The sequence below is a fragment of the Dermochelys coriacea genome, chromosome 3 (assembly GCF_009764565.3).
Source record: "Dermochelys coriacea isolate rDerCor1 chromosome 3, rDerCor1.pri.v4, whole genome shotgun sequence".
Classification (NCBI taxonomy): Eukaryota; Metazoa; Chordata; order Testudines; family Dermochelyidae; genus Dermochelys; species Dermochelys coriacea.
This window is the reverse complement of record NC_050070.1, coordinates 23325875-23340024: the sequence shown is the minus strand read 5'-3', so window position 1 is coordinate 23340024 and position 14150 is coordinate 23325875. Positions and strand designations below refer to the sequence as shown.

Below are 14150 nucleotides of genomic sequence, written 5' to 3'. Positions count from 1 at the left end.
GAGGAGGAAGCTCCCACCCCACCCCCCCCCCCGAGGACCTCCCCGGGAGGAGAGGACGGGGGGACACACGGCGAGGAGGCAGGGTCCCCGGGAGGAGAGGACGGGGGGACACACGGGGAGGAGGCAGGGTCCCCGGGAGGAGAGGACGGGGGGACACCCGGCGAGGAGGCCGGCACCCCGGGAGGAGAGGACGGGGGGACACACGGGGAGGAGGCCGGCACCCCGGGAGGAGAGGACGGGGGGACACACGGCGAGGAGGCCGGCTCCCCGGGAGGAGAGGACGGGGGGACACGGGGAGGAGGCCGGCTCCCCGGGAGGAGAGGACGGGGGGGACACACGGGGAGGAGGCCGGCACCCCGGGAGGAGAGGATGGGGTGAGACATGGGGAGGAGGCAGGGTCCCCGGGAGGAGAGGAGGGGGGACACACGGGGAGGAGGCCGGGTCCCCGGGAGGAGAGGACGGGGGGACACACGGCGAGGAGGCCGGCTCACGGGAGGAGAGGCGGGGGGACACACGGCGAGGAGGAGGGTCCCCGGGAGGAGAGGACGGGGGGACACACGGGGAGGAGGCCGGTCCCGGGAGGTAGAGGACGGGGGGACACACGGGGAGGAGGCAGGGTCCCGGGAGGAGAGGACGGGGGGACACACGGGGAGGAGGCCGGCTCCCCGGGAGGAGAGGACGGGGGGACACACGGGGAGGAGGCCGGCTCCCCGGGAGGAGAGGACGGGGGGACACACGGGGAGGAGGCAGGGTCCCCGGGAGGAGAGGACGGGGGGACACACGGCGAGGAGGCCGGCTCCCCGGGAGGAGAGGACGGGGGGACAGCCGGCGAGGAGGCAGGGTCCCCGGGAGGAGAGGACGGGGGGACACACGGGGAGGAGGCCGGCTCCCCGGGAGGAGAGGACGGGGGGACACACGGCGAGGAGGCAGGGTCCCCGGGAGGAGAGGACGGGGGGACACACGGGGAGGAGGCAGGGTCCCCGGGAGGAGAGGACGGGGGGACACACGGGGAGGAGGCCGGCTCCCCGGGAGGAGAGGACGGGGGGACACACGGCGAGGAGGCAGGGTCCCCGGGAGGAGAGGATGGGGGTGACACACGGGGAGGAGGCAGGGTCCCCGGGAGGAGAGGACGGGGGGACACCCGGCGAGGAGGCCGGCTCCCCGGGAGGAGAGGACGGGGGGACACACGGCGAGGAGGCCGGCTCCCCGGGAGGAGAGGACGGGGGGACACACGGCGAGGAGGCAGGGTCCCCGGGAGGAGAGGACGGGGGGGACACACGGGGAGGAGGCCGGCTCCCCGGGAGGAGAGGACGGGGGGACACACGGGGAGGAGGCAGGGTCCCCGGGAGGAGAGGACGGGGGGGACACACGGCGAGGAGGCCGGCTCCCCGGGAGGAGAGGACGGGGGGACACACGGGGAGGAGGCCGGCACCCGGGAGGAGAGGACGGGGGGACACACGGGGAGGAGGCAGGGTCCCCGGGAGGAGAGGACGGGGGGACACACGGGGAGGAGGCCGGCTCCCCGGGAGGAGAGGACGGGGGGACAGCCGGCGAGGAGGGAGGGTCCCCGGGAGGAGAGAATGGGGTGACACACGGGGAGGAGGCCGGCACCCCGGGAGGAGAGGACGGGGGGACAGCCGGCGAGGAGGCAGGGTCCCCGGGAGGAGAGGACGGGGGGACACACGGCGAGGAGGCAGGGTCCCCGGGAGGAGAGGACGGGGGGACACACGGCGAGGAGGCAGGGTCCCCGGGAGGAGAGGACGGGGGGACACACGGCGAGGAGGCAGGGTCCCCGGGAGGAGAGGACGGGGGGACACACGGCGAGGAGGCAGGGTCCCCGGGAGGAGAGGACGGGGGGACACACGGGGAGGAGGCCGGCTCCCCGGGAGGAGAGGACGGGGGGGACACCCGGCGAGGAGGCAGGGTCCCCGGGAGGAGAGGACGGGGGGACACACGGGGAGGAGGCCGGCTCCCCGGGAGGAGAGGACGGGGGGACACACGGCGAGGAGGCAGGGTCCCCGGGAGGAGAGGACGGGGGGGACACACGGGGAGGAGGCCGGCTCCCCGGGAGGAGAGGACGGGGGGGACACACGGCGAGGAGGCAGGGTCCCCGGGAGGAGAGGATGGGGGTGACACACGGGGAGGAGGCAGGGTCCCCGGGAGGAGAGGACGGGGGTGACACACGGGGAGGAGGCCGGCTCCCCGGGAGGAGAGGAGGGGGTGACACACGGCGAGGAGGCTGGCACCCCGGGAGGAGAGGACGGGGTGAGACACGGCGAGGAGGCAGGGTCCCCGGGAGGAGAGGACGGGGGGACACACGGGGAGGAGGCAGGGTCCCCGGGAGGAGAGGACGGGGGGACACCCGGCGAGGAGGCCGGCACCCCGGGAGGAGAGGACGGGGGGACACACGGGGAGGAGGCCGGCTCCCCGGGAGGAGAGGACGGGGGACACACGGCGAGGAGGCCGGCACCCCGGGAGGAGAGGACGGGGGGACACACGGGGAGGAGGCCGGCACCCCGGGAGGAGAGGACGGGGGGGGACACACGGGGAGGAGGCCGGCACCCCGGGAGGAGAGGATGGGGTGAGACATGGGGAGGAGGCAGGGTCCCCGGGAGGAGAGGACGGGGGGACACACGGGGAGGAGGCAGGGTCCCCGGGAGGAGAGGACGGGGGGACACACGGCGAGGAGGCCGGCTCCCCGGGAGGAGAGGATGGGGTGAGACATGGGGAGGAGGCAGGGTCCCCGGGAGGAGAGGACGGGGGGACACACGGGGAGGAGGCAGGGTCCCCGGGAGGAGAGGACGGGGGGACACACGGCGAGGAGGCAGGGTCCCCGGGAGGAGAGGACGGGGGGACACACGGGGAGGAGGCCGGCTCCCCGGGAGTAGAGGACGGGGGGACACACGGGGAGAAGGCAGGGTCCCCGGGAGGAGAGGACGGGGGGACACACGGGGAGGAGGCCGGCTCCCCGGGAGGAGAGGACGGGGGACACACGGGGAGGAGGCCGGCTCCCCGGGAGGAGAGGACGGGGGGACAGCCGGCGAGGAGGCAGGGTCCCCGGGAGGAGAGGACGGGGGGACACACGGCGAGGAGGCCGGCTCCCCGGGAGGAGAGGACGGGGGGACAGCCGGCGAGGAGGCAGGGTCCCCGGGAGGAGAGGACGGGGGGACACACGGCGAGGAGGCAGGGTCCCCGGGAGGAGAGGACGGGGGTGACACACGGCGAGGAGGCCGGGTCCCCGGGAGGAGAGGACGGGGGACACACGGGGAGGAGGCCGGCACCCCGGGAGGAGAGGACGGGGGGACACACGGCGAGGAGGCCGGCACCCCGGGAGGAGAGGACGGGGGGACCACACGGGGAGGAGGCCGGCTCCCCGGGAGGAGAGGACGGGGGGGACACACGGGGAGGAGGCCGGGCTCCCCGGGAGGAGAGGACGGGGGGACACACGGGGAGGAGGCAGGGTCCCCGGGAGGAGAGGACGGGGGGACACACGGGGAGGAGGCAGGGTCCCCGGGAGGAGAGGACGGGGGGACAGCCGGCGAGGAGGCAGGGTCCCCGGGAGGAGAGGACGGGGGGGACACACGGGGAGGAGGCCGGCACCCCGGGAGGAGAGGATGGGGTGAGACATGGGGAGGAGGCCGGCACCCCGGGAGGAGAGGACGGGGGTGACACACGAGGAGGAGGCCGGCACCCCGGGAGGAGAGGACGGGGGGACACACGGCGAGGAGGTCGGCTCCCCGGGAGGAGAGGACGGGGGGACACACGGCGAGGAGGCCGGCTCCCCGGGAGGAGAGGACGGGGGGACACACGGCGAGGAGGCCGGCTCCCCGGGAGGAGAGGACGGGGGGACACACGGCGAGGAGGCCGGCTCCCCGGGAGGAGAGGAGGGGGGACAGCCGGCGAGGATAACACGGGACTTGGGGGGGAGTATCCAGGAAGCAGAGGGTGGGCTGGCACCCAGTGAGCCAGGGAGGAGAAGAGGCGGGTGGCACCCGGGGAAGCCAGGCGCGGGGGGTTGGCTGGGCAGCATCGGCAGCGGGTGGCCGACAGGCGGGGCGCGTAGCGGAGAGAGGAGGCAGGAAACAGCCACGGCTGTTTAGGAGCCCCGGAGAGCCCGCGGCCCCCACGCCGGGCTGCCGCCGGCTGCACTCACCGGGCGGGGTCGCTTGGTGGACACCAGGCGGTCGTAGAAAGCCTTGGCCGCTGCCCAGTCCTGCTCGGCGCCGGCCGCCGCCTGCTGCGCCGCGGGGAGCGGGCCGCTGCCGGCCGAGCTGCTCGGGGGCTTGTCCGAGGTGCAGGAGGCCATGGCGGCGGCTGGGGCCCGCGGCGCGGCGCGGCGCGGGGAGGCGGAGGCGGCGGATCTCTGCAGCGACACGGAGCCAGCGGGAGCGAGGTCAGCGCGGAGCGCACCAGCCGCCTCCGGGCACCCCAGCCCCGCTGCTGCCGCGGGGAAGTGCTGACGGGCCGGGCCCTGCCGGGGACTCGCTCTGCCGCGCCCAGCCGGCCACTGCCCTTCCGCCTGCCGCCCGCCACCCCCCCGACCAAGCCCCACAGCCGGCGGGAAAGTGTTGGGGGGACCAGGGCTGCAACCCTGCCCCCCCCGTTACGGATGCACACAGCCCGGGGGCCAGGGACGCAACACCTGCCCCCCACCCCCGACAGATACACACAACCTGGGGAGGGGGGGAGCTAGGCGGGGGAATAGAGGCAGAACTAACTCCCCCCCCGACAGATATACACAACCTGGGGAGGGGGGGCTAGAGGGCAAAGCTAACCCCCCCCCGACAGATATACCCAACCTGGGGAGGGGGGGAATAGAGGGCAGAGCTAACCCCCCCGACAGATACACACAACCTGGGGAGGGGGGCAATAGAGGGCAGAGCTAACCCCCCCCCCCCGGACAGATATACACAACCTGGGGAGGGGGGGAATAGAGGGCAGAGCTAACCCCCCCGACAGATACACACAACCTGGGGGGGGAGCGGGGAGAGGGAATAGAGGGCAGAACTAACTCCCCCCCCCGGCAGATACACACAACCTGGGGGGGAGTAGAGGGCAGAGCTAACCCCCCCCACAAATATACACAACCTGGGGAGGGGGGAATAGAGGGCAGAGCTAATCCCCCGCGACAGATACACACAACCTGGGGGGGAAATAGAGGGCAGAGCTAACCCCCCCCCCCGACAGATACACACAACGGGGGGGGGACGGGACGGGGAAATAGAGGGCAGAGTTAACACCCCCCCACACACACACACACAGATACACACAAGCTGGGGGGAACAGGGAGCTGAGCTATAACCCCCCCCACACACACACACAAACAGATACGCACAGCCTGGGGGGAACAGGGGCCAGAGCTATAACCCCCCTCACACACATACAAACACACACAGTTATCCACAGCCTAGGGGGAATGGACTAGGGCTGCAGCCTCCCCCCACACCCTACAGAGATACTCATAGCCTGGAGGTTCAGGTTGTCTGGACTGCAACCCCCCTCCCACTCCCTGCCCCACACATAAACACACACAGTTATCCACAGCCTAGGGGGAACGGACTAGGGCTGCAGCCTCCCCCACACCCCAACCCCGGTCAGCTACACACAGCTTTTTGGGATGTCAGGGCTGCAACCCCCACACAGACAGATTCATCCTGAGGGGAACAGAGGCCAGGACTGAAATTCCCACCCCCACCTCCCACATATACACACAGCCTGGGAAGGCTAGGGGAGGGCTGCAACCGGTGCCAGATTTAGGGGCAGGTGACCACCTGGGGTGCTGGGCTTCGGGGGGGGGCGCCAGGCTTGATGTGCTGTAAGGTGTTCAAAAGTTTAGCAGATTGTTGCGGGGGGTACTAAAGAAGTTTCTCCCCTGGGGCACCATTTGGTCTAGGGCTGGCCCTAGCTGTAACCCACACCCCATGATACACACACATACAGCGGAGGGCGGGGAGGAGACAGAAGCCAAGCGCTGCAACCATCAGCAGAAAGACAGACAGAGTGAGGGGAACAGGGGTGCACACGCACACAGACGGACATCCACAGGTGCACAGCCTAAGGGGGAATGGGCCATGGCTGCCAACCTCCCCACCCCCCCAGACAGAAAGACAGATGCACAAATAGCCTAGGAAGAACAGGGGCCAGAGCTGCACTTGACCCCCTCCTCCCCCATGCGTGCCTGAATGCATGCACACACAGACAGAGATAGTCCGGAGAGAACGGGCTAGATTGCAAATCCCAAACAGTAGCCACTGGAGTCAGTCACATCCTTATTACAGTGGCTGCTTAAATTTAGAATCATAATAAATTATATTTAGTCACCTAATAAATAAATGGCCTTACTTTTAGAGAGGCCCACAGCTTCCATTGACTTGAATGGGAGTTGCTAGTGCCCAGCACCTTTGAAAGTAAGGCTACTTTAAAAGTATGTATTTATCTGCCCAATTTCAGGCACCCATGCTTGAAAATTTGACCTTAACTTCTCATAGTTTCCCATCTTTACAAAGTACTGTGAGATCACTGGAAGAAATGAAGCGTGGGCCTGGCCCAACGCCCACAGAAGTCAGTAGGCTTGGGATCAGGCCCTAAATACTAGTAAGTAAAAAGTATTATTAGTAACTTAAAAAAAGGGCAGTGGATGGATCAAAGGAAATTCCCTTTCATAATTTGAAATCTGTTTCCTTACAGAAATATTATTTCAGCATATATGCACCGGTTTATGACTGTAGCTGCTAGGCTGCTGGTGTTTATTTGGGCTTGTTTTTAAGGAGAAGATTGAAGAATTTGGAATATGGAAAAAGAATTATATGACCTGGCTCTTCCAGCTTGGACACTGACTAACTGTTCACCTTAATGTCTCAAGTCTTAGTCTTAGCCATTTAATATTATGTTATGGCTTCAGGCACTGATTTTATTAACAGGATTAGAGATTTATGACTTGCACAACATTTTAACTGCTTTAACATTAGAATCATAGAATAGAATAATAGAATATCAGGGTTGGAAGGGACCTCAGGGGGTCTTCTAGTGCAACCCCCTGCTCAAAGCAGGACCAATCCCCAATTTTTACCCCAGATCCCTAAATGGCCCTCTCAAGGATTGAACTCACAACCCTGGGTTTAGCAGGCCAATGCTCATTAACTGCTGCAGAAAAATCCAAAGGTTTTCTCACTAGAATATGAGCAAAAGAACAATGATGTGTCCACCAGTCAAAAGTGGCTGGCTCTCAGTGGTGCAGCGAGTGCTGTGTCTTGTGCTCTTTACGTAACAAATATAATATGAAGGGACTACATGGGAACAGTGGGGTCCAAGTAACTTTGTTCATTAAATATACACAACAGGCAAGGCCTAGTCGCAAATACTACTGTGGCTGGTGTCTGGATGGCTCTAAAACACAGGACACAGCAGTAAACACCACTGGAGGGCTTGAGAACTACTTAAAGGGAAGCAATGCTGCTTAGTGGATTCTGCATTAGACTGGGACTCAGGAGACCTGGGTTCTATTGCTGGCTCTGCCATTGGCCTGCTGGATGGCCTTGGGCAAATATGACTCTATACCTCAGTTTCCCCCCTGTAAAATGGTGATAGTGATACTGACCTCCTTTGTAAAGCACTTTGAGAGCTACTGATGAAAAAGTGCTGCATAAAAACTAGGTATTATTTATTGCTACACTGTTCCTATACACTACAATGAGCTGGAGCTTTTTTTGTGGTAGCTGCCCTCTTCTGCGCTAAAGTGTAAGCTTACATTGAAATATAAACCAGTTGGTGGCGCTTTTGAGTTCCACTACTTTTTTCTTCTAATTTGACCCCTCAATGCAACATTTTGTATTGCTGCTCTCACAAGTAAAATCAGAATTTATCGCACCCATCTTTTTGTGCTTTATTCAGTCAATTAGTGATGAAGATCCCTTTTACCCTTTTCAAGTTACCAGAAAATGCCAACAATTTCAACTCTGTTGCCTGAGTCAATGATCCTGGGTCCTACCACTGAAGTGTTCTGGCTTCAGGGGCTTACACATCAAGCCATGACCTTCAAAATGCAAAATTCAGAGGCGTCATCTGAAATATTTAATGATGCCCTTAGAGTTCTGTTGAGGAGGAATGGTTTATTTCTCACTGCTTCAAGTCTCTTGGGGAATCCAAGAACAGGAAAGAATCCAAAATTTAACTCCTTTGGTGGTTTCTCAGCCAGAAGTTAATAGAAGTGAATTTCCCAGTTTACCTACAACATTTGTACTAGGGTTCTCTGTTAAAAAAAGAGCTGGAGCCTTTGTGGGTCTGTCTACACTGCAACGTAAGCCCATACTTGAGCCTGGGCTCAAGCCTAACCCCTCTTACATCTATGCTACAATTGCGCTAAACCAGGGCTCAGACCCAGGGTTCCAGGAACCTGCGGGGCTGGAGGGTCCAAACTTGAGTTAAGCCAGGACCCAGGGTCCGAGTCCTGTTGCTTTGCAGTGTAGACGCAGCCCCGCTTGACTTGGGTCCCAGGAGTCAGCCAGAAGTATCTCACAATTCCATGGGATGGCTTCCTCTCTCCCAACAATCTGTAATCTGCTCTATTGAAAACAGAAGCCACCCCCCACTTTGCAAATGGCAGCAGCTCAGGTCAGCATTAACCCATTCTCTTCTGATTATTGATCTGCAAGCACACTATCAGAGAGCCTCCTGGGTATGCAAGGAAGGGTGAACTGATCAAGCCTTTTGAAAATTGAGTTGCTTCCTGGTAACGTGTTGCAGTAAACTTTTCCCACAGTGCACCACAGTCCTAGGGCTAGAGCAGCCCACATTTTGGGGGCGGGGGTGCTAGAGACTCTGGGATATGGTTATTTTGACTTACGTCTGCACACTGCAGTGTGGACATCAGACCTCTAGGTTTGAATATGGTTTAGAAAAGTCTTAACATAGAATTAAAATATAATGTGAATACTCTAGCCCAGAGTTCCCTAACACAGGTCAGGTGACTCGAGTCCCACTAACCTTGAGCTTACATTGCAGTGTAGGCATACCCTGTGAATGTGCTGTTAAAAAAATCACAAATGTATTTCACAGTTGGTCAGCACTGAGAGGATAGAAAGAGGTTTCCTGCTTTTTGATACTGATCCCTGGTTGAAATTATTTTCCCATCAACTCGTTAGGTGTCCCTGTCTAACAAGAAACTTAAGATCAAGTGTAGTATCTGTTCTTATCAGTTTAACATCTGATATGTCCTTTATTTGAGGACTGTATATTAAATTGATTTTTGAAACATAGGGATGGAATATGAGTTTGCTCTGTCCACCCCAGGCATCGACCTGGTATTGCAGTGCCTCCAGGAATGGTGCAAAGAAAAAAAAAGAAGTTCTCTGTGTGTGTGTGTATATAAATCTCTCCTCTGTTTTTTCCACCAAATGCATCCGATGAAGTGAGCTGTAGCTCACGAAAGCTTATGCTCTAATAAATTTGTTAGTCTCTAAGGTGCCACAAGTACTCCTTTTCTTTTTGCGAATACAGACTAACACGGCTGCTACTCTGAAAGGAAGGACAGTATTTCAGAGCTCAGACTGAAAGTTCCACTGAAAATTCTGTTGCTTTTTTCTTGGATCCACTCATCTCTGGAACAGATATAAGAAGCTTCCCAACTTTAGAATTCTGGGCCCAAAGGCAAAGAAGGGGCCTGAGATGGAAGGATCAGTTTTATCTTCTGAATGGATAGACCGTAAGAAATATTGCACATTGATAGATAATGCAAAGTAGCCAATATTCAATCCTTACGATTTAAGGCACTCATACATTGCAGAATGGACTCTGCAAGGACATTTCATTGGTGTGATTATACTGACTTAGCTACGAAAGGTACCAGATGCATACAGGGCAATTTGATGCTTGGTAAGTCTTCCAGATTCATTCCATAAAGTGAAATGTTCTTGGAAGGAGCCTGGGAAAGGCTTTGGCCCAGGGCAGCAAACCAGGACATGTGGCTAAACATAGCTGGTGAAGTACTACCAGATTCCTGGTCTATGACTAGAACCCCTAGGCGCTATGGTAATACACATAATAAATAATTATAATTTCATCTGCTCCACCAGATTACCATTTTGGGTAAGATCATGTGCTTTGTAGTTAATATAGATACTACTGAATACAATTCTGCACATAGAGCACTGATTTTTAAAAAAATCATGAACACATTTCTATTAACAATATATTTTTTACATTTTTTCCACAAAACCTACATTTGAATCCTAGACTCCCTCTGTCCCTTTAATTGCATGCTTCCTCTTGATACTGTCTTTTAAAGTGCCTGTATTCATTCATGGCACTTTTATGCTAAGTCAGTTGGTAAATGGCAGAGATATGCCATGATACATTTACGCTGTGGAAATCTTTCAAACACTTCAAGGTATTTACCTTCCTCTTTCTTTTCATAAAGTTCTTCATACATCTGGTAATTATTAACGATGTTACAGAATAAATGATGGTTTGTGCCTCCCTCAGCCCATCCTTTCCATTTCCCCACCCTACTCCACCTGTTCCGCCCTGCCACCACTGCTCTTCTAGGGAAATTGGAATGCTAAATTTGTGACATCACATTCCATTCTATGGCAACAGTTTGATGTCCTTTTTCCAGCTGTGTTCTACTGTTAAAGTCTTTCTTTAACATTAAATTAATTAGCAATGGCCAGATGTATTACTTGGAAATAAAGATCTTGCATTTTACCAGATGACATCTCACATGTCTACCAGTCACTTGTAGCATGAGTGACTCTAGTGTAGGGATGGCAGGATGGGAAGGAACTAAAGATGAATCCAGGGTAGGAGCTGTCAAGTTTGAGTGTGAGTGCCAACCTCATGGCAGACTGTCAAGAAGCAGGGCACAAAACCCCAAACTGGTGGTAAGTTCTGTACTTAGATTTCACCAATCAAATAACAAGTGTGAACTCCTCAAGCACTATAGCAGCCTAACAATGGGGTCACAGATAGTCCCCTTGGTTACTCGGGTCTATCTTGCCACACAAGCGAACAAGCCTTTGTGATCGATGGTCACTTACACCCAAAATCACAACAATATTCAGATTATAACTAGTCCCAAAGGACCAATCTCTTACCCCAGGTCAATTGTACCTTAGTTCTCTCACGAAAGACAACCCTTGTAGCCAATCCTGTAATAAACTAACTAAAGATTTACTAACTAGGAAAAAGAAATGAGAGCTATTTACAAAGTTAAAACAGGTAAACATACACATAAAGATGAGTTACTGTCTTAGGTTTCAAAAGGTAATAGATGCTGTTGTAATACACAAGCTCTATATGTCCTTTAGGAACAATGTAAATTAAGCAGGTTGGGGATCCTTTACTTATGCTTAGAAATATTGCCCTCTCTGAATTCCAAACAGCATAGTGATGATAATTTCTCTTTAACAAGGATTTTTATTCCTTTCCCCCAGCGATCAAGCTGTGATGGGACAAGGGCTTGTACATGTCTATTCTTCACAGGTGTAGGGGAAGCAATCAACAAAATCTTTTGTCCACCAGTGTTCCACTATGGTTTGTCTGGTGTCTATGGGCCTTCTTTTGTTGGAGAGGAGATGATACATCTTGTGGTAAACTAGTATTTCATACTTGGTAATGCTTCTCTCCTGACTGGGGGTTTACAGTCTTAGCAAATATATTTATAGTTATAGAACAAACATTTAAATATTACCTTATAACATGGAATACAGATATTATAAACAAGATACTTTTAGCATCCTACAGGCATTTCAAAAAGTCTAAATACTAAACACATTCTTATAATTCTAATCTCTATTTTAACATTCCTAACAGAGAGGTGAGCCAGACTGGTTTCCAGGTATGCATTTGTCAGAGTTCAGTGAGGCCTAGGGGCCTTGACATGAGCTGGCACATGGTTTGCCAGCATCACAGGAACATTTGGTGCATGGGAGGCAGAGAACTCATTTATCTGAGATTTCCTTCCCCTAAGCAGCTCTATCAATCCCTGCAGCAGAAGTTTCCTCTCTCCCCTTTCACCTTGTTCAACATCCTGACTTTTCTCTAGTGCCCTAGAGAATTAGGTTCATGACATCAGTAGTGAATGCAGCCTTCTGGGGATTTTTGTTCCCTAGAAGGCTGCATATATAAAACAAGCCCATATATATCATATCTTTATAACACTGAACTGTTTTCTTAACTTTCTGAACAAACATATTATGATTATTTAGGCTGAGCAAAGGTTGGCACATAACTATACTTCTTCAAAAGCAACCAAGGGAAAGAACTGTGAACCAGAGTCAATATTTCCACTGTTCTCTGGGGGAGAAAAATGGTGTAGTTTATTTTCCCCTTGTGCCTGGCCAGTGAATGGGGAGGAAAGGGAGCAGAACCTTGGCTCTTCTCACTCACTACCAACTCCGTGCCCAGTTGCTGGAAGTGAGACGCATTCAACGGTAGGCTGGGACTACTATACACACCAACCCAGGAGCCAAGATCCAAGTAGATCAACCAAAATGAAGAGGAGGTGGGGCAAGCAGGTCAGTCAAGAGCAGAATCTAGCTGCAAATATTTATATTCAGACATGCTGTCCAAAATTTATCCCCCAGTGTAATTCCATCAATTTCAGTGAAGATATATCATAGAAAAATATGTCATAATGCCTTTTTCATTTAGCTTTAGAAAAGTGGTAGTAATTAATCCATAATTTACATGTTGCAAAATGATCATAGACCTGTTAAAGCCCAACAGGAGTTGAACTTACATCATTTGAGTTATACAACAGACACTTCTAGATTAGGGCACACAGACTTTGATTAATATTCTGGAAATATCTGGGTATTAGATTAGCCATAGGAAAATTCTTCTACTGCTCTCAAGATAAAACAGAAGCATATTTGAATTGTAAAACAAAATATCAATAAGAGGGCTAAAGTGTTCACACAAGGTCTGTTTCCAGGGCCTTACCGAAAGGATGTATGCATCAATAATTTAAAAACAGTCTTGCTAATTGGGGAGGATTGTTTAATTGGGATTGTATTACATGTCAAGTATCTTTTGGTTGATAAAGATAAATTAAGGCCTCAGTCCTGCAAACTGTTCCACATGGGCACATGGATCGGTCTGTGCAGGATTGGGACCCTCTCTACAAAGGGACTTAAGTATTGCAACACTAAGCACTGCAGAGTCTAACTTTTATGTACCTGCTGCCTAGTGAGAGACCCAGGCCAGACCCTCTAAGGTATTTATATACCTAACTCCCATAGATTTTAATGACACCTAAATACCATTGCGGATCCAGCCCCCAAGCTCCCTATACATGCTGGGTGGAGAGCCACCTAAGCTAGCCAAGAGCAGATGCTGTGGAAAAGGAAGTGTCCTAAACCCTGTCCCTCTCAGGTGCCTAAGTCCTTTGGTAAATCTGGACCTAGGTGCTGAAAAACCTAATTATTTGTTTTAACAAATAACAAAAGATATTAAAGCATAGTATGACTCAATCCCAATTTAAATACCCTACCTTTGCAAAATATGGGCAACAATTTATCTGCTAGGTCACATAGTCTTCCATTAGGGTTCATGGGAATGTCAAGGTATCTTATGAAAATAGTGTATTGAAAATACCAAGGAAAAATTAGTCATACCCTGGCATACATGACTATCACACTGTCTCTGGCACATTTCGCTTGTTAAATTTAAAAACAGAGAGGACTAACAAGAATGTTGCTACTTTTTAGCTATACTTTTTATCCATACACAGAGTGCCTATTAAAATAAATTCTTGTTTTCCACTTATCTCCTTTTAAGGGAACATTGCTTTAGACTATGTTCATACTCAAGTATCATTAATGGCAGCTATTCCACAGTCCCTTCTGCAAGAGCTGACAGGTGACAGAGTTTTTGGGAGGCAATGACGATGGAAAAGCATAGGTATCATCAGAACAAAAAGTAAACTGATTACATTGTAACTTTGACTGTGATCCATATTTACATTGAAAGACTACTGAGACTTTGCTACAACAAAACATCTGCCTTTTCCTCCCAAATATAAGGCCCAATTCTACCCTCAGATACTCTTGTGTATATCACAAATAATGGGAGTTGCAGAAGGGAATTGGGAGGGCAGAATTTTGGATTATACACTTGTCACTACTCATACACAGTGATGTCACAGTTGAGAG

General features: G+C 54.4%; 1 protein-coding gene and 1 non-coding gene across 2 annotated transcripts in view; one reads left to right on the top strand and one right to left on the bottom strand.

Moving 5' to 3' along the window:
- LOC119852645 (cytosolic 5'-nucleotidase 1B-like) overlaps window positions 1–4487 on the bottom strand; it is an 8309-nt gene extending 3822 nt beyond the window's left edge. Inside the window, 1 exon segment of the mRNA XM_043510091.1 lies at window positions 4100–4487. Coding sequence (XP_043366026.1) covers window positions 4100–4306 — 207 coding nt within the window. The 5' untranslated portion in view covers window positions 4307–4487.
- A 4655-nt stretch (window positions 4488–9142) lies between these two features.
- Window positions 9143–9333, top strand: LOC119854104. The gene has a single exon (XR_005292349.1). It is a non-coding gene; the product is annotated as a U2 spliceosomal RNA (small nuclear RNA).
- The last annotated feature ends 4817 nt before the right edge of the window (window positions 9334–14150 follow it).